Source organism: Odontomachus brunneus, unplaced genomic scaffold (genome assembly GCF_010583005.1).
Source record: "Odontomachus brunneus isolate Ranch 3 - 2012 unplaced genomic scaffold, Obru_v1 Obru_scaffold_024, whole genome shotgun sequence".
In the NCBI taxonomy this organism is placed as follows: domain Eukaryota; kingdom Metazoa; phylum Arthropoda; class Insecta; order Hymenoptera; family Formicidae; genus Odontomachus; species Odontomachus brunneus.
The window spans coordinates 240,845-260,902 of NW_022639474.1; the positions used below are offsets into that span (position 1 = coordinate 240,845).

Genomic DNA, 20,058 nt, shown 5'->3' on the forward strand with positions numbered 1-20,058 from the left:
TTGAGTGGTACACGCTTCCGAAATGTTGAAGAAGTGCGAGAATGGGTGGACGAATGGATTGCTTCGAAACAAACATCGTTTTATCGAGATGGTATCGCCCAGTTGCCAGAAAGATGGCAAAAAGTTGTAGAAAGTGATGGAAAATACTTTCATTGAAATAATTTAAATAAATTTTTTACAATAAATGCTTTTTCTCAGTATTTTTTGGGCGGAAACTAAGTTAAGGTCCTAATATTATAATGATATATTTACTTATATTAATATAAATATTTAATGTATAAATAGTTTTTTAAATATTAGGAAATATACATTTGTGTATATTCAACACAAATTCGAAAAAGAAACAGATTATGTTCTCTTTGAACACCAGATAATTAAGAAGATTTTAATAATAATATTTTAATAATGTAGGATATTTTTTGTGTGAGAAATGACTTTTTAATCGAACGATAAAAACATTATTGTAATAAACGTAATCATTTATTGGATGGAAATCGAGCGTTTTTGTGCGCTTCGCGGTAACATTATTTCAAGCGATAAACGTTTATATGTTGCGGCAAAATTGCTTGGCACATTACTTTGGTTTTGTGTGTGAATTTATAATTTATGCGAATGCAAATTTCAATGCGGAAAATAGACGGATGTGTCGTGAAAGCGCACACAAAATGTATACATAGCCAGTTTACCGATCAAACGTAATTAACTTGTTAATTGTGAGCGCAATATTTGCATTCAACTTTAGGTAACAATATGCGGGCATTCCCGGTGTAGCTACGTCAATCTATCTTTCTCACGAGCCAGCTCTCTAACGAGTTAAATTTTCAAATTAATAACAAATACATTCTGCACCTTTCCAAGCAGCTAGCAAGTTTCAATTCGATTGAGTTGTAATTGTTGGTAAAATAATCGTAGATTAAATTAGGTCGTTTCGATATAAGACATGTTTTCAATATTTTTCTCTCTCTTTCTCTGTCTTTTTCTCGTATTTTCTCGTTACTACTACTAAATCACGCTTTGCACTTTCGATTTTTCGTTTTGCATACCGATCGCGTGAAGGTTAAAGAGCTTTATATGTAACATGGATTTCCTCTCTACGACAATGCGCCTTACAATAAAGATTCATCGCACATCTTGAGAACTTCCACGGCGTTTTCCCTTGGGACGGACCGACCAAAAGGTTGCCGACAACGTTAACGGGTTTCGTCTTTATCCGAAATTCACGACGCCGTAAAAGCGCGCGAAAACTACGCTCCTCGTTGATAAGAGATCGACTTTCCTCGCGCGCGTTAAAAGAGCTACATGTGCGGATTATTAATGCCGCAATGGGAGTGGACCCGTGAGTAACGATGCACCCTCGAATATATACCGAATTTTCGGATGGCATACGTTAAGGCTAATTGGACTTCGCTGCCAAAAGAGAGATGCGCGCAGATGTTAAACGACTTTAGCTGATTTCGAGTGAAGTTCTAGCGAGCAGAGCGGTAGTGTAGTGTTAAACGTGGCGGTACATTTCGCTTCGAGACATCGAGCGTCGGCATATCTACCGTCGCGATGACGTACGATCCAGGAACGATCGATCACGAGAGTGCGAAATGGGACATGTCGCGCTAATTGCGCCAGTTAACACCAGTTGCCGACAATTGCGTGCTATGTAATATTGCTTAATGGCGCTTGGCGGTTGCGAATATCGAGCGTGACCGACAAGTCGAGAATCGGTTATCAGTCGTGCGGCTTAAAACTACTCGCGGCAGGTGATATTCAACATTTATCCCGCTGCACGCTCGCTAGTGTTGCGCGGTTCCCAATATCCGTTCGTTTCACTTTTTTTTTTGCTCTTGCCGAACGCCAATGCGCGTTCTCGAAATTCTCCGCGGTATTTCCGGATCACTAGGTGTATTTATAGCGCGATTTGCGGTCAAAGTATTGACGGATGCGCTGGCTTATCGGACTGCATAATTCCCTCTTCTCTCTCCCCCCCTCCCTATGACGAGCGGAACGGGTCTTTACATGGAAAAGTGCCAAGTATCATGACGCATCGATAAGTTCCCGCCTTGAGTTTATGCCCGCGACTTTGTTTACGAAAACTAACGAAAACAGTTTGATGATGTCACCGATGATGTCAACAATGGCGCGTTCATTTGCTTACGTCGTTGGCCAAATATACTGAGAGAGAAAAATATCTAAAAAATAAAAAATATTTATTTGCCGGCTACTGATAACACAATTTGTATAAAATTTCATGTTAAAGTTGATAACATTGCACACGTCAATTTATCCGCTCTAATTTTGTGTTATTTTGATACAAGGAAAATATATAAATAAATAATATAAATGTGTCAAAAATTACCACAAAAATATAAAACTCGGATATTATCGTGTTACTTTAACGCTTAAAAATGGTAAATATAAACTCAACGATCAAATTAACAACGTCAATATGTTAAATTAACACATGAGTGTATTAAAAACTCAACATAAAAATTCTTGTACGAATCGATTTCAACACAAATACAAAATGTTTTTTACCGTGCAAATTTACTTGTAAAAATATTTTTCAGATAAGAAAATATACATTTTCTTAAGATCTTAGCTTTTTACGAAAACAATTGTTTATCTTATTTAAATAAAAGAATATAGATTTAAATAAATATGATATCAATACTCATGAAATAAATATTTTCTATTTTTTCTCACAGCATATTAATATCTATAACCGAGAAATTAATTTTCTTTGATCAAAGTCTAGAAGAAGCTTATACTGTTGCCAAATTTCCCAGTATATTTCTGTATACAAAATAAATTATTTACAAATCAATTCCGAAAGATGTACTCGCGTGAGCGCTCGTTAATGAACTTTTGATTCTCGTATAATCAAGTCAGTATCGTTAACTATCATATCGTTTTCGGAGCGAATATTGAAATATGTTGAGATATTCAGTTTCCCCATAATTCAATATGTTGAACGCACGAATTAACGTTTAATGCTGCAAAATCCCACATGAAAACACATCCGGCGTAGCAACAAATAAATGCTTCACAAACATCCCCGTCATTTCATTTAATCTTCTCTTTACCAGCACTATACCAGACTGCCCACATACAGCTGTTACAGTCATCACACACACATCAATGAACAATATAATCTCCTGTATGTCAATAACGCCATTATGTCAATAACGCCGTTATCAAATCACTCGCGATCGTCGCGGCGTGTTCGGTCTCGACATGTTGAAAGTTCAAACTTGAAAATTCAACTCACCTCTCAACGGGGGAAGGACGTCGCCAAGGTGTCAGACGCGCATCGATGGACAGCAGCTCCTCGTCGTGGCTCACATTTCGCGGCACGATGATCCACGTGACGAGCGCGGCGTGACAGCCACGTGTCTACGAAACGACCACTTCGCGTGCTCCGACGAGACTGGCTGGCTGGCTGGCTGGCTGGCACCGGCCGGCACCGGCGACACGATCCGTTGACAAGGGTGGCTGCGAGAAGACTGCCTCCTCGCCGTATAATCTTCACTCCGCGACCGCAACACTAAGAATGAGCCACGCTCCCAGATTCATCGCGTCGTACGCGTCCGTCCTTCGTCGAGGTCGCCGTTCTCGGCGCCAAAGTTTCGAGAGTCCTAGACAGAAAACAACACACCGTGTGTTTATCTTGGAGAGTGCTTTTTTGTGTCCGCAAGTGTAACGATTCATATCGACGTACGGAAGTAAATGACAACAATGGGGACGGGGAAAGGGATATGTTTTTATTGAAGACATCGTAAAAATGGATCTTCTACATAACGTAACCAGAACTAGGATTCTGTAACACGTTATTTGAGTTAACGACAGTTTCGTTATCGTTGCGCAACTTTTTTACGGTATACGAAAGCTGCGCAACGATAACGAAACTGTCGTTAACTTTAATAACGAGTTACAAAATCCCAGCCCTGAAGAACTACTCTATTGGCGCTTCCGAACGCGATTTCAATGTAGATCGATCTATTGACATTAGATGACAGGAGAAATCGCCGCTGTCATTACGCGGCAAAATTGCGCGTGATTTATATCAACAGTGTTTGGTACGACAGATAAACTTTGGCGAAATTTTCAGACGAAAAACTCGACTCCCATCCTCGCGTCCGATAATTTCCGCCGTAACGAGATTCGATCGTATTCTCCGTTCGCCGAAAGCGAATATTCGCTAACGAAATCCGATTCTAACTACGATGTAAAATGCTTGCCGCTAAACGCGTCTGTAGCAAAGTTTCGGCACAATCCACTCGATTGTCACGTTAACCGAATTGGGACGAGTAACGAAATCTCACCGTGTTCCGCGTTTCTCTCCCCACTTTCCGGATTCTCTCTGAGCTTCTGCTCGCGTCAGGTGCTCGTCGAAAGCACCTCTTGGCAGGTCAAGTTAACTCGAGATGCTCGAAATCGCGTCACGATTGCGTCAAATTAGTGTTGCGTAGCGATCGACATCGAATTCGCGAGCGAGGACTATCGATCACTGTAGATCAGGGACGAAGATCGCGTGTGGAAATCACAGACACGACTACGAGCGCGACCGGCTGCGGCCCGCGACTGCAACCAACTACCTTATGTTCCGCGAACGCGCGCGCGGAACCGCGGCGCGCATGTACACTCTGTTCCGCGGGTGTCTTGCCATTCGATAGACTGATACAAACTTCCGACCAGCCACATTCGTTTATAGCTACGCGTTTCTCTTCACTGTTAATTAATCTAAAGGACACTTGTCCGTTTTCTAGGTTAATCAACAGTCATGGAAAATGCATAGTCAGATACGCACAAGACAAAAATACTTGAACATTTATTTGTAGAGTGTAAAGTTTATTTCTGTGAATAAACTTTATATTCTAAAAAATAAATTTTCAAGTATTTTTTTCACGATATACGAATGGACAAAAATGTTTAGTACCTTGAGAAAAAATATTTGAAAATAATAAAAAGATAAAAATAATAAAAAAATAATTAAAAATTTATATGCACGATATAGAAATTATCTCACAGAAAAACAAACTTTATATCATAAAAATAAATTTTAATTTTTTTGTAGAAATAAATAATTATTTTACATAGATATAATTTTATTTTATAGAAATTTCTAAGTATTTTTTTATCAATATAACTATCGTCTATACCGAGAAAAAAACTTGAAAATTTATTTATGTGGAATTTATATGTGTAAAATATAAAGTTCCTCTTAAAAAAACTCATAACTAAAAAAAATTTATTTTATAGAAATAAACTTTAATTTGTAAAAATAAACTTTATATTCTACATAAAAGTTCAAATTGTCAGTGCAAGACATCTGCAAAACTGACAAATAAATCCACCCAAAAGTTACATTCCGATTTCTTTCTAATTTGACACAAATATAGAAATATAAAATATATTTGGGTTATATTTTTTATTTTGGCCTATTTTGAGTTTCACGGACAGTTTATAGCTTTTAATATTCTCACTCCTATCATTATCAAGTGCAACAAAAATGCTTAAGAAATAAAATTGTATACAAGATAATGGCGTTTTTGGTTTGCTGATTATGAATATGAAGTTAAATTATTTATAATATAAATAATATTTAAACAAAACATGTAAAAAATTAAAAAAGAATTATTTATACAAATAATTTCTCGGTTTAGCCGAGATTCGAGCCATTTTTTACAAATTTAGCACAGATTTGAAATATTTCGGTTGGAATCTCGGCTAAAAAAGAATTTAGAATGGTTTGTGTCTTAGCTATGCCGATTTTGTTAAAATTATTTAACTATATCTTGTATTCAATTTTATCTCTTATGCATTTTTGTTGTACTTGTTGATGATAAGAGTGAAAACATCAAAAAGCTATAAATTATCTCAATGAAACTCGAAGTGGGCCAAAATAAAAAAAAATATGACCTAAATATTTTTTTATACTTCTACATTTATATCAAATTAGAAAGAAATTGGAGTGTACTTTTTAGGTAAGTTTACTCGTGAGTGTACATTCCTTGCTAAAAACCAACGCTACCAAAATTCGCGATCACGTATATCTATCATCGTCATTCTATGTACCTATTTCTCTAATTACTGCTATATTTTTAATTTTTTATTAAAATTTGACGATTGTCTGGTTTTATTGCTACTTGAGTGACTTGATGATAATATAAAAGACGCCGAAACGACACGTCGCTACGTGCACCGATAGCCGAACGGGAATGAGAACATTACTCCTTAATAGCGTACTCATGATATATGCCGACGATCGCACATTGCTATTTTGACACTCCCGATACTCATTTCCGTACGAGACTCACTTTCAACAGACGAAATACGTGTAACACGCAGAGCGATATAGATCGATATGTCAATGTCGGTTGCTCGGCGCGGAAAAGTCGAAAATGAACGCGCAATTGGCGACGTACGCCGTTTACTAAGGCCCGATCTACAGTAGATGGAGTAAGGAGTATGAGTAGGAGTAAGACGAAATGGAAATAATTTATTTCACTTACTCCCTTACTCCAATAAAAGTTTGCCCGTCTATATCACATGGAATAAACCTGAATTAAGTAGTAAGAGCTGGAGTAAGGGAATAAGCGAAATAAATTATTTCCATTTCGTCTTACTCTTACTCCTTACTCCATCTATTAGATCGGGCCTAACGCTGCGGTGTGAATAGTGTCGCGCTCCTTCAACTACGCGCTCTAACATCCTTCTCTTTCTTGTTAACAAACCGATGTTACCGAAATTCAATGTCGCGTATATTTTTCCGGCGTCATATTATTTTTCTATTTACCTCTAATTCCTAATTCCCAATTAATAAATCCGACGATTGTCCAGTCCTATATTGCTATTTGAGTGTAACAGTGCTAATAACAAGTGTACGAGGCCGACTCGACACGTCGCGACATGTACCGATTAGAAAGATCAAGATTCGAGAAGATTACTTACTGTTGACATCCTGACGACACATCCCGACGATCTACATCGCTATCTCGACATATTCACTTTTGCGCGAGATCCACTTTCGACAGAAGAAAGAAATCTGATACGCGGAGCGATGTAGATCGATATGTCAATGACGGTTGCTCGGCGCAGAAAGGTCGAAAATGAGCGCGCAATTGGCGATGTACGCCGACAACTAGCGCCGCGGCGTGAACGGTGTCGCGCTCCTGCAACTACACGCTCTATATATCTCTTTCTCTCTTGCTAACGGACCGACGCTAATGCCCAAAATTTGACGTCGCGTATATCTCTAGCGTCATATTATCTTTCTATTCGCCTCTAATTTCTAATCCCCAATTAATAAGTAAGACAATCGTCCGATTTTATTGTTATTTGAGCAAGACGGTGATAATAACAATTACAGAAGACGCCGAGTCGACACGTTGCGACAAGCACTGATTGTATGTATCGTAAAATAAAAAGATTACTTCATAATGAAGTACTTACGATGTGTTCCGACGATCGCATATCGCAAATTTCGACACTCCCAATACTCATTTCCGCGCGAGACTCACTTTCGATGGATAAAAGACTCGTAAAACGCGGAGCGATGTCGATCGGTGTGTTCCTGGCGGTTGCTCGGTGCGAAAAGGCCGAAGTTGGTCGCGCAAGTGACGACGTATAGATAGATCGATATATTCGATAAATCAATCTATTCGACAGATCGATAAATAAACTAACAATTTTCGATCAGCCGTATTCAATTTTGATTTACATGTTTCTCATTATTGTTAATTAATCCAGAACACACGTTCCCGCTTTCTGTATTAATCAACAGTAATGAAAGAAAGTAAAAACTTCCAAATACTTTCAAATATTTTAGATAATTTACACTTTTCACGAGTTTTTACATTAAGGATAAAGATTCACGACGACCCACTCTTTGAAATTCATTCAATCTAGTGGAGTATAAATATTCCACGCGTTCTCTAATACACATATACATATTATCATTTTAATTTATAAATTTCACTTAAATATGTTCAAAAGAAAACGATTTCTCTGTCTCTTTTTCTGTATGGCTTTTATAATCAATGAATAAACACAAGAATTTTGTATTTGAAAGTTTAATTTGAATCATTTAGACTGCAAACTTCGAATCAAATCACTAACTAAAGTCAGTGAGAAGTTTGAAATTAAATCAACAACTGAATTCTATTTACCAATGCTCTCTTAAAAAATCAACTCACTAAATCAACTTCTCTGCCGTATTTGTTGAATGCTGTTGTGCTGTTCCTTCAGTTTTCACCTATCTGAATTTTTCATACAAAGCATCGACGTTTTATAGAGATAAACATGTTATATGCGGAATTTTCTTTACATGTTACACTGGTATTTACGTGTCAAACTAGATAGAATATTTTGTCCTTCCAGATTGAGCAAAGGCGAACTGTGCAGTGCATATGGAAAAGAGACAAATAAACGAAACGTTTGAAATGGGTTGTGCTTCCGCACATGAAAAATAGAAAAAATGCGTTCCGCTGGTCGTATTTACGAAACCTTTAACAGAACATAGCTTCAACTCACATAAAATATTTGACGTGCAAACGGCAATCGAGTAAATCACGCTACAAACATGTTGGAGTGAGAATTATTAAAAACTAGTAACAAGTAATTGTTATCTACTGGGAACTTTCGAATGAAATTCAATCAATTTTTGTTACTGAGTTTTCAAACTTGGCAACGGGAAACTTAGTAAAAATGGAAGTAAAGTGACACGCAATCACAATTACTACAATATAGCGCAGACTTGATATAAAATGTATTTAATATCCGCTTTTTTACAATTTCTTTTTTCTCTTTCCTACTGCGATGTCAATCTCCCTGTTCATGATCGATAGATCGCGGAACGAATTGCGAGAGGAAATGCCTGCCTGCCACTTATGGGAGTGGAAAATTTGCGGTCATTCACGAGCAACGAGCCGAGATTAGATACCGCCGGGTGAAAAGGTGGACGACCATTGAGAGTTATGGTAATGGAACGAGGTGGATGACCCAATTTTGAAAGGACAAAAGGAACGTCCCCGTTGCGCCGGGACAAAGTGCCGACCTGGCCGCATAGTGTGAACAGGGCCGCTTAGAAAGGAGAATTTCCGAAGACTACTGATATACCTCTCTCGCGAGATCCTGAAAAAATAGAAATAAAAAATCTAACTGAAGGGGAATATGTTAGGATTGGGTTTTTATGTGCGTTAAACATATCTTTATCTATGTACGCGATGGTTCATTAGTTCTAATTGCAGACTCTCTTTAATTAATTGTTTATGTGTAGGTTCTGCAAGATTTACATCCGCTCCTGATCCCAAGTGTTGCAGCGTGCGCTTGACAGCGATAGCCGTACACGTTATTTCACCCCAACGAGATAGAAGAGCACCCTCGGGATGAAGGACCGCGGAGGTATGGGCACTCCGAGTTACGATATGCCAAGGTATGTTTTTTTTAAAACGTTAATTCGTGAGTGCGTGTTAATCTGTCCTACAGGAGAAATGCGACTCGCTAACTTTTGTTTATTAACGAATTCGAGGTAGAGATAGAGAGAGAGAGCGCAAGCCTACTTGCGGCACAAAACTGCCCATCGAGGTTTGTTAATAAAAAAGTCTGAGTCGACAAAACTCTAATTGTCTTATTCGTCTGTAAAAGAAAAAGATAACATATTAAAAGATAAATATTTCGAGCGAATTACTGTTCATTAAACGATTAACTCGTATATATAGTAGCGTGTAACTTGGATGACGCGTATCTCGCTATACAACTGTCTAACTAAACTGGAAGTACGGTAATCAGATTTCATTGTATGAGACAAGGTAATAGTCAGGCATTCGGAGTCGCGGGAATGGAATGAAGTGGATGACCTAATTTGCAATGAACAAAAGCTTGGCTACATAAACTCGACACATGAAGGAGTGGCGCCGAGGTTTCGACAAGGTCACCTGGTGCTGGCCTTGACGGATTACTTCGGGAGACACGGAGGGACGTTGGCGGTATGACGTTGACGATTGCTTTAGCGAAAAATATAACGTATATTTCGATCGATAACCATCGAATACAAAACGTTAGAATATATTCTTACTTATTCGTAAAATTCTTTCTCGTCGCGTGTGTGTACTATACAGAATAACGAGAATGTTTTTCAATCAAAAGTTAAAAATTCAAATCGTAAAATTTACACAATATACATGTACAAGAAATAATAAAGTATTATTTACAATAAATGATCTTTCAACAATTCGTACTTTCTTATCGTAGCTAGCCGTCATGGCTCAGTTCATTCGTCGTACTCGTTGCAAAATTCAATCTCGTGATATGTTTCTGCTATCCAGCCTAGGAGATACTTGATTTTTTCTGTCGCCTCATCGGTAGCTTTGTAACCCTCGATGGCTTCAGTAAGACATTTTGATATCAATTTTAACAAAGGCTGTAAATGAGAAACTTGATATTAAATACAGAAATACGAAGAGTGGGTTAACTCAACAATGGGAATAAGTCGTTAGATAACAGTAAAATATTTGTGAAAAAATATTTGAATAATTTGTGAAAGTATCAAGTAAGACTAGGAAAATTCGCGTGATGTTTTATATAATAGATACATATCTATAATATATAATTATTTTATATAGTTTGTATATTGTTTAAAAATTATACGTCAAAAGTATATTTCTATCTTTTTCACATTTTATTCGTGTGATTATGACATTTCATATTGCATCACTCATCACTCATATCATATTGCATATGCTTACCACGGGCCAGTCTTGCCTAAACAAAGCTACACATTGATCACTCAGACTGTCTCCATCAAGTATCTTAGCTTCTAGCAATCTTCTCAAAAATTTACCATAGATTGGCCACATCGTGTCGTTTTCCGGCTGCGCAAGCAACATGATATTTCTAGGACAAAACAATCTATGCATAGGCGAGTCAGCTTGGTCATCTTTCGCACACAAACAGTCTAACGACCATATCTTAATTAATTTATCTTGTACTTCTCGTGCGAAGAGATCCGTTCTGTATGCAACTGAAAACAAAAAATATAATAATCATGCGATTTTATCGTCCTCTGTGTTTTATGCTATTAGATGTACCTAAAAATAGGGAGAAGTCGATACTGAGATTATATAAGACTTTTTCCGGTCCCGGTAATAGATCAGCCCTTTGATTGAATGCACAGTACAGTTTGTCTAAAATATCCAATACCGAAGACATAGTTATATCCTCGCCTTGATTATCCACCATATTCCATATTAATTCCTGTGAAAGAAACAAGAATATAGAAATGTATATCAATAAAGGAAGAAAAAAACCGTGCACATTCCAAAAATATATTAAAAATGTGACTCAATAATTTTGTAGTCTAGAAAATATAATGTACATGATGTCATTACATAATACATTTTAATCATTATATTAAAGAACCAAGCAACCATAATAACGCATTAGATGTTTATTTTTTGCTTAATTTAAGTTTAAATTATGAGGATTCTTACTCTGAGCTCATCTATTACAATAGTAGGACTAGGAGCGTCTGAATTGTGATGTTTCTCCTGCTTGGTGTGCATCGGACTGCTATTCCGAAGAAACCTGTTGATCTCGAGTTCCATGTCCTTTATGAATAAAGAACCACCGACGATGTGCGATTGGATCCATTGATATATCCGTTCCATAGCCATTCTAGTTGTAATCTTTATACACATCTCTTTAACCGGTGTCAAAGAGTCTTCCGCAAGTAGCGACTCTATCGACGTTGCGACTCGCGCTTCGCAAATTAACGGAATCGTTTTTTCGCATTGTTCTTTCAATTCCTTTGACACATTATGGGCTAAAGTACTCATGTCGCTTGCGAGAAGATCCTGGATATTAAGGCAAATCAAATGTGGCCCTTCGTTATTTTTTTATGTAATGTGTAATATAGGTTTGTTACATTGTAACATTGAAATACAACACAAGATTATCTTTTTGTACAAAAAAGATTGTTACCTTAAATTCCTTAATCGTATTCACAGATGATTCGCTTTGTGTTTCAGAATCTCTCTTAACGTGCATTTTTTTCAAGATTTGCCGAAAAGAAGTCAAATTAGCTTCTCGCGAGGAAGACAGCATCGTATTACATATGTGCTTCACGCAGGTCGACGCAACCCTGTCAGAGACGAAATCGACGGTTTTTCGGGTGGAAGCTGGTTGACCATGAAAGAAAGCTTCTTCCAATTGGAGCTGTCAAAATATAAAAAAAAGTTAATTATCTATAAATAAAGCATACACAGGAAGTATAATTTCAAAAATATAAAAGATAGCGATGTACCTCTAAGTGTTTGGCACGTGTGCTACCATTAAGTTTGCGCAATTGACTGGTGACAGGGGTGACGTGTTTATTGGAACTGATACTCAAATTCATTCCATTGCCGTTGAACGCAGAAATCGTCGATTCTGTTCGTGGGCAACACATGCGCATTGTTCTGTCAGTGATTATATCCAGTTTATCTAAACTACATTTGACGGAAATTGTACAGTCGGTGACACAAGGAGAGTTCCTTTTCTGAACGGAAGACTTCTCCATTTGTTTGAGAGTTTTTAAATCCTTGATCTTGCAAGTATTCTGCCAAATAATATAAAAGTCCTTGGGGAAGTGTGGCAACTCGAATAGCCAGCACAGACTGGACTTTAATAGCACAGCCGCTTGTTGAGAGATTAGACAGTCGGAAGTAGAGAAATCGGTGTGATTAATAGCACAGTAAACGCAATACAGTAGTTCTGAAACCTGCTTGTAGTATGGTAACCGAAGTGATACTGCGTCCATCATGGCTAAATACTTCACTATCCAGGGTATCGTCAAGGAGAGCTTTCCCTCGATTATGGCGTTCTGAAGACACATTTGTAAATTTAACGACGGTAAAACCTAGATAACACAATAATTGAAAATCATTATTAAAAATTTGCTGCAATCTATTTGTAACATTTGATCATTTCTAATACATACCTTGCTTCTTATTTCTACTTGTGTCATTATTATCTCCTTGGTAGTAGATTCAAATCTATATGGCAATGACACTAAAAGTCCTAATACTTTCGCAAGAAGCCTTAGACTGGATAAACAAGTAGTAAAATTCTGCTGTGTTTGTTCATCAACCATTGTTTCTGTATTAAAAGCAAGGAGTAAAAATCTATTATTTTTTGTTGCTCGAGCATGTCTTATAAGTAGCTCTGTTCAAATAATAGAAAAAATGATTGATACCTGAATCTTCTATTTCACTGTTAGCAAATTGGTTATCATTTAGCTCCATTATCTCATGGACAAAACAGTTCTCTAGATGAGAGTAAAATATTGGGTTAAATGCATGTAATATAAAATCTTTAAAAAATTCCTGTATTCCAGGAAACGAAGGACCAACATTGTGACTTTGTGACGGCAAGGGAGTCACGAATCTTTTACTGAGTTGTGTCAACTTTTCAGGATTAACATGTTTTAAGGCTTTCAAGAAATTTAAACTCTCATCATCCACCATGTCATCCTATAATTTAAATAATTACTTAATAGAAATCTTATAAAGATGCAACAGAAAATACAAATGTCTAAAGTTTACCTGATGTCCATTTTGTATACACGATATTAGTAGTTGAGATTTAAATAATCTAGCAATGTGATAATAATTAGTGGAATCATTGTGTAACGTCAACATAGATCGTATTTTGCTACCCAGTGCAATTTGAAACACCCATCCTGATACTAAATGATTTTCCTCCCAAATCCGTAATATGTCATAAAATACATCTCTTTGCTTTCTAAAGGTTTGAAATGCAATAGAGGATGAGAAGTTCTCACGATTGTCAGTATCAATTTGAAAGCACACGTTTATCTCTCCCATTGCGTATAGGAGTTTCTGACACTGTACACAGTGCTGACTGGAAATAATATAAAGATGTCACGAATTGAGTAAATTCACTTGAATATAGCAAAATTATAACTGGTACGCGCAAATTCTTAATCACCTGTTCGTTAATTAAATATCGTGTTCCTCTGAATTAAATACTTAGACATTCCTCGTAAGAATGTTGCTATCCGTACATAATTTGAAGGTTACGTTCAGTCCCCAAAACATGGAGAAATTGAAAAGTATCGTCGAGAGTGAATTCTTGTGATCGGACGGGAAATGCAAGATAAATTATTATGTGATCTTTGATCGCACACCACGCATTTTTGATCGTTGAAATAGAATTTCAGCATACAGGTGCACGTCACCGCGTCTTATCTCTTTCAGACACATCAGGTTAGGTTAGGTTAGGTTGCAGAATAGCTATTTGACAGATGGCGTTCAATCCTCTGACGATGATGCAAGAATGAAGACGCGGCTCCATCCGAAAACGAGTGAATGGGATACGCATAACAAAAAACTGCTTACGTATAAGCTCAGCCGTTGATTAAGCTGGCCACATTTCCGTAACAGTAAAGCCTGATCTACAATAGATGAAGTAAGGAATTGGAGTAGGAGTAAGACGAAATAAAAATAATTTATTTCGCTTACTCCCTTACTCCAGCTCTTACTACTTAAAGCTGCGTTCGGAAACGTCACTCGAGTACTCTTCCTCTCTTTTTATCTCACTCTTGTATCTCGCTCACTCCAACGTAACGGGTATACTTGGCGTTTCTAAACGCAGCCTAGTTCAGGCTACTCCACCTGATGTAGACGGGCAAACTTTTATTGGAGTAAAGGAGTAAGCAAAATAAATTATTTCCATTTCGTCTTAAGTAGGGAACACACATTCTTGCATAAAGACATAGGCCCATATTCTGAATCCTCTTTTATCGATAAATGTGCCTTAAATGTAGCTTCTCAGCCAATCCTGGCTCCTAAGCCTCTTTTAGAGACACTTCCCTTATAGAAAAGTATCACTGGCTGTGATAAATTGGCCAGTAATAAATAGTAATTTTATTACTCGTACGAGTAATAAAATTATTGAACGACAGTAATTATCACTGGCCAAATTATTACTTATCAGTATTACATTTCTATAAAGGTCCATAACCATAAACAAAATCGAGTCGTGATTGGTCGTGATATATATCACGACCAATCACGACTCGATTTTGTTTATGGTTATGGACCTTTATAGAAATGTAATACTGATAAGTAATAATTTGGCCAGTGATAATTACTGTCGTTCAATAATTTTATTACTCGTACGAGTAATAAAATTATTGAACGACAGTAATTATCACTGGCCAAATTATTACTTATCAGTATTACATTTCTATAAAGGTCCATAACCATAAACAAAATCGAGTCGTGATTGGTCGTGATATATATCACGACCAATCACGACTCGATTTTGTTTATGGTTATGGACCTTTATAGAAATGTAATACTGATAAGTAATAATTTGGCCAGTGATAATTACTGTCGTTCAATAATTTTATTACTCGTACGAGTAATAAAATTATTGAACGACAGTAATTATCACTGGCCAAATTATTACTTATCAGTATTACATTTCTATAAAGGTCCATAACCATAAACAAAATCGAGTCGTGATTGGTCGTGATATATATCACGACCAATCATGACTCGATTTTGTTTATAGTTACGGATACGGATATGTTACAAACCATTGGACCCGCACCTTTAATTGATCTAGGTTTATGCGTCGTCTACAATGACAGTAGGAGTAGTACTAAGAAATGAGCACTAAGCAAATTGACCAATTCCATTTTCACGATTCAAGAAAAGTCGATTGTGATTGGTCCATTTACTTACTGCTTATTTATTACTACTACTCCTACTGCCATTGTAGACGACGCAATAGGGATCTAACAGTAAGAACCAATAATCGTGGATTGCTCACTGGGCGTTTTTCCGCTGAACGCGCCCAATGACGCTAATAGCGCGTGAACGCCCAAAAGGAACGCAGCCATACAGTTCTCTTTCCAATATAGTTCTTGGTCCATGACCTGAAAAAAGACGACGCCGTTCGATTCGAAGTCACCGACTGAACAAAGAATCGAAAGCTTCAAAACGAAAAGGAGAACGAAACGTTAGGATACGAGAAAATAATCGATGTGCGTAATTAACATTAACATCGGTTATTCAGCTGAATCGCGAACAAGAATGTAATATGCGAATAATGTAATGCGTAATCGACAAAAAAAGTTAGCACGTCAGACCTCGCTATCGATATCCATTGTCACGTTGATATCGATAGTCGCGCTAGCCGCGTCGCGCTACTCCTGAAGGAGAAGTAGCAAGTAGTCGATGACAACGATGACGCTGTGTCCGATCGTGCGATCGCAAAATATAACCTCTCTCTTCGCATAAGATGCTACTACTCTTATCAGTGTATCCGGAGGCAACGCTATTTCGAGAAACTTGATCTACGTCTGATCGTGCTCCTCCTTCTTATAATCACAACGTTGCCCAACGTCGTCAGCACGACCACAATTTGCCGCATCATGAAAGTGATCGTGAAGAAGCTGCAGGGAAAAGAATGCGTTGTTGACGTGAGTTTTTGGGGCGCCTTTGTTACTTATGTGTTTCTTTCCTTGAAAATTCTCGTTAATCTTTTGTGACCTAGATTTTTTCACCGTAATATATTATTTATGGCATTAGATTAACATCCTCACTGAATAGTTTTGCAGTTAATTTTTCAGTTAATTGGCAGCACGTAAAAAGTCTCCTTAGATCACGAGGCTTTTAAGTAACTCATATATCTCAAAATATCATTTTTCCAACTTTAATAATCGCATTTTTTATTTTCAAATCATAGGCTATTTTTGTACTTCTGAGAATTTCCTTATAATACGATTGATACTTGTGTCTTCTATTACTAAACAGTTTTTTGTATAGCATACATATAAATATGTATTATATGACAAATATGTGTTTGTAATTTTAGATATTGCCAACAGAAACAGTATTGGAATTAAAACACAAAGTAAGTGATCTGTTAGGCATTGATGTTCCCCACCAAAGATTGTTACTCACTGGTAAAACTTTGGCTGGTAAGTACATTTATTTATAAAGTTATTTAACATTATATATCTCAATATGTATCTTGGTACAAATGTTTATTTAATTTATAGGATAACCTATTAATATATAATAGTTCTTGTATATAAGTACAAGTTATACCACAACAGTTTTTTTATAAAACTAGTAAATTTGATTATTAAACCATTAAAAAAGTCAATAGAATGACAATATAAATTCACTTTAATGTAGATGCGATATTAATTGGATCGCTATGCCCAGTATCGTACTTATATAAGAGTATGTGAAATAATATAGCTTTCCTTAAAGATATAGGTGGTGTACAAAGCAATTCTTTCTAATAAACAGTGGCAACTCCAGTGTATATTAATTAATTTAAATTATTTTTTTTGTAAGATTTTTATTGTAAAAATTTTATTTCTTTTTATAATATATATTTTATGTGATATGCAGATGAGAATCCGTTAAGCTTCTACCCAGGAATCAAAGATGGCAGTAAATTAAACTTATTGGTGATCAAGAAAACAGAAGAAGGTTCCAGTGAGACAAAATCTTTCCAACAAAAGTCGGGCACTCAGTTACTCAGAGATGAAGTATCCCGAGTATTGAGGCATTACTACACGGTATCCGAGACAGAATCCATAGTCAATGAGCTGATAAAGGACCTGAAAAACAAAGTGAATAATCTTAGTTACGATGATTTAGAGAGATTAGCTACGGCGTTACTTCAGGACCAAGAGAACATAGCTTAAGTACCATCTTGGATTATCTAATTCCGCTTTATTGATCGATCATTGTAAGATGAGTTTATTTAATTGAGGCGTCGCTTTGTATATTACGCTCTGCCGCTCTTACAATTGGCAGTGTGTTTAAAATCACGCAAGTATAATGACCGAACGTTCAAGGAATCGAACGTACACGTTGGAAATTTCCGATTAAAACGTATCACTGTGTTCGTTTATTAAAATCATTATACACGTACACACAATTAAGATATAATTATCGTGTCACGTGTCCACGTACGTGACTAGTCGAATGTACAGTCGGGATTTGTCAAGGATCTGCTAGATCCAATTGACGGAAGTATCTCGCTACCAGACAGATGAATAAATTCAGCGCCCCCAGTTCCTGCGCGTCCAACTCCCTCTGAAAAAACAAAAGTACGCGAACGGCGTGAATTCGACGCGAGAACTTTTGTAGATACGAGACAGATTAGCTTAGACATAGAAGAAAAGTTCAGTCCTTTATTTTCTCAGCCTTTTTGTAATCCGATGAGCGCGTTTTTATTATCATCCGAACTTTTATCTAACAATGGAGACGAGATTGCAACAACACCTGAGCAAATAGGAAATTATGCAATAAAAGCGTTTTGTTAATAGAAATTCAATGTTTTCCTCTTCTTTTCTTTACCCCATGCTGCTTTGCACTGGCGATATCGCGGAGAAGTCAAGTGAATAACGAAGACCATGAGAAATGGAACCAACTGAACTTTTCTTTGCAGTACATCAGTGCCTTGGAATTGAAAAGCAACAAAAATCAGACTGATATTAGTCGGTTCATTTCCAACGTATCGATGTACTGATCTGTTTGGATAGAGTAATAAATCTTACAGAATCGGCGCGGATGACGGAACATATTCGTGCCAATGAACGCAGACAAGAGCAGGTGTCAGGATTTAATGGTTGTTCTAACATCACAAGCAACGTATAAATCCACTGGCCTATCTTGTAGTCGATTCTTCTCTCTGTCTCTACGTAATGCACGAAATATTCAAGTACTTGTTCTACAGTCGGTTGGTTCAAGCAAAACAAGATGTTCAGTGTTGGCTCGACCTTCTTTTCATTAGTACATCCAAAACATAAGCTGATCCAACTACTCTCATCATCTATATCTGGCTGCAACATTAAACAAGTGGAAGAGAGAAAATAAGAGAATTAGTCGAATGAAAAAAAATATTTTTATATCTCTTTAAACTATATTTCTCTCTCATAGCTATATAAGAGCTACAGCACATATGTTTTATATCCTTTAGAAATGTTTTTGCTTAATTTCACAATTCAAAAAGCTTTATATAATATTGTAAAATATGTATGTACCAGATCGATATTAGGTTGTTTCCATTTGCGTTTATAAGTTTGTATTTCATCTCTCAGTTGGCTCACATATAGTCTCATGTCAGAGAAGTCTGAAACTTGATATTTTTGCCATTCCAAGGTTGGACTAAGTTTGGGTGGTGCTTGGACACATCCTGCTAACTTTTACAATTATATTAATATTATGATATTTTTTTAATCACCAGATTAATTTTCAGAATGCATAATATGTAGAAATCAACTTACAGGTTCAATATAACCTTTTGTAGGTTGTTTCATGCATGATGGGTCTATATTAGCCACCACTACATCATCGCACTGTTGGGCTTCTATTCTGTGATACCAATATAATTTTTCAATCAACTAATTGTTTATTAGCAGTAAGAGCTTTGTTTCTTCATCAGCAAAATTTTAACAAAGTAAACATGTACTTACGTTTACATAAGAGAAAAGAAAATAGAATATAAACGATAAAAGTAAAACAGTTTGAAAATTCCCTCTTTCTAATCATATTTTCTCATGTTATATTTACATTTTTTACTGTTGATACTTACACTACTCGCTTGATATACTCTTCTCCAGAAGTAGGTGGCAATGAATGGTTAATATTTTCATTGACATCTCCAACTATAAACACTCGTTGTTTCAGACAATCCATCATGATAATCGAGTGCTTTCACTTTTTAGTCAGGAACTTTTCTACTTTCGAGTCTTGTCGAGTTTAAAAATTCCAATTTGAGGTTAGCTCTATGTCACTGTAAACATGTGCACACATGTGCATCGTATTTACAGTGATGTAGTTGATTGCAGCACAATTCCGGAAGTAGATGGTATTTACCAACAGCTGCTCTGATTGGTTGCACCACACTGAGACGACTATCTCCTTCCCTCACGTGAAAGAAGATCGATACAAGCAGATCGAAGAAAGAGAGAAATACTAGAACTCGTCAGAACTATCCATCGAAAAACTACTGATTCATCATGGTTGAGAAAAC

General features: G+C 36.7%; 4 protein-coding genes across 8 annotated transcripts in view; 1 reads left to right on the plus strand and 3 right to left on the minus strand.

Annotated features, from left to right (window-relative positions):
• Positions 1–7,574, minus strand: part of LOC116842303 (cadherin EGF LAG seven-pass G-type receptor 1-like) — an 86,209-nt gene extending 78,635 nt beyond the window's left edge. For 2 of the 4 annotated variants that reach the window (XM_032811309.1, XM_032811312.1), the window contains exons 1-2: positions 4,314–4,568; positions 3,260–3,626 (exon numbers count right to left, since the gene is read on the minus strand). The gene's annotated coding sequence lies outside the window, so the exon portion shown is untranslated. Of the gene's footprint in view, positions 1–3,259; positions 3,627–4,313; positions 4,569–6,942; positions 7,079–7,443 lie in introns of those variants that run through there. The other 2 variants (XM_032811311.1, XM_032811310.1) reach the window with 2 other exon arrangements.
• A 2,422-nt stretch (positions 7,575–9,996) lies between these two features.
• On the minus strand, positions 9,997–14,303 carry LOC116842302 (codanin-1). Of its 2 annotated transcripts, none has more exons than XM_032811308.1 (10): positions 13,978–14,303; positions 13,572–13,890; positions 13,223–13,499; positions 12,968–13,125; positions 12,293–12,850; positions 11,971–12,204; positions 11,481–11,843; positions 11,079–11,244; positions 10,737–11,011; positions 9,997–10,411 (listed from the first exon to the last, which is right to left on the minus strand). In XM_032811308.1, exons 2-10 carry the CDS (start codon positions 13,851–13,853, stop codon positions 10,262–10,264), a joined length of 2,463 nt encoding a protein of 820 aa, XP_032667199.1. In that variant the 5' UTR covers positions 13,854–13,890; positions 13,978–14,303; the 3' UTR covers positions 9,997–10,261. The 2 variants fall into 2 exon arrangements, with proteins under 2 accessions (XP_032667199.1, XP_032667198.1); XM_032811307.1 differs by having other exon boundaries at positions 12,293–12,886; positions 13,978–14,302.
• Positions 14,304–15,933: 1,630 nt separating this feature from the next.
• On the plus strand, positions 15,934–18,352 carry LOC116842344 (ubiquitin-like protein 4A). Its single transcript, XM_032811425.1, has 3 exons — positions 15,934–16,480; positions 16,876–16,981; positions 17,424–18,352. Exons 1-3 carry the CDS (start codon positions 16,433–16,435, stop codon positions 17,720–17,722), a joined length of 453 nt encoding a protein of 150 aa, XP_032667316.1. The 5' UTR covers positions 15,934–16,432; the 3' UTR covers positions 17,723–18,352.
• On the minus strand, positions 17,896–19,769 carry LOC116842340 (gem-associated protein 2-like). Its single transcript, XM_032811420.1, has 5 exons — positions 19,618–19,769; positions 19,310–19,397; positions 19,067–19,225; positions 18,581–18,865; positions 17,896–18,116 (listed from the first exon to the last, which is right to left on the minus strand). Exons 1-5 carry the CDS (start codon positions 19,722–19,724, stop codon positions 18,024–18,026), a joined length of 732 nt encoding a protein of 243 aa, XP_032667311.1. The 5' UTR covers positions 19,725–19,769; the 3' UTR covers positions 17,896–18,023.
• Between the last annotated feature and the right edge of the window lie 289 nt (positions 19,770–20,058).

Bases quoted from the DNA above. Each gene is read 5' to 3' on its own strand.
- LOC116842340 (XM_032811420.1), bottom strand. From the start codon at position 19,724: ATGATGGATTGTCTGAAACAACGAGTGTTTATAGTTGGAGATGTCAAT. The intron at 19,398-19,617 runs GTAAGTATCAAC...TTGGTATCACAG, and splicing joins GAGTATATCAAGCGAGTAGT to AATAGAAGCCCAACAGTGCG. The intron at 18,117-18,580 runs GTAAGATTTATT...TTGTTTTTTCAG, and splicing joins CCGTCATCCGCGCCGATTCT to AGGGAGTTGGACGCGCAGGA.
- LOC116842302 (XM_032811307.1), bottom strand. From the start codon at position 13,853: ATGGGAGAGATAAACGTGTGCTTTCAAATTGATACTGACAATCGTGAG. The intron at 12,205-12,292 runs GTACATCGCTAT...ATATTTTGACAG, and splicing joins CACGTGCCAAACACTTAGAG to CTCCAATTGGAAGAAGCTTT. The intron at 11,844-11,970 runs GTAACAATCTTT...CTTAATATCCAG, and splicing joins ATACGATTAAGGAATTTAAG to GATCTTCTCGCAAGCGACAT.
- LOC116842344 (XM_032811425.1), top strand. From the start codon at position 16,433: ATGAAAGTGATCGTGAAGAAGCTGCAGGGAAAAGAATGCGTTGTTGAC. The intron at 16,481-16,875 runs GTGAGTTTTTGG...TTGTAATTTTAG, and splicing joins GAAAAGAATGCGTTGTTGAC to ATATTGCCAACAGAAACAGT. The intron at 16,982-17,423 runs GTAAGTACATTT...TGTGATATGCAG, and splicing joins CACTGGTAAAACTTTGGCTG to ATGAGAATCCGTTAAGCTTC.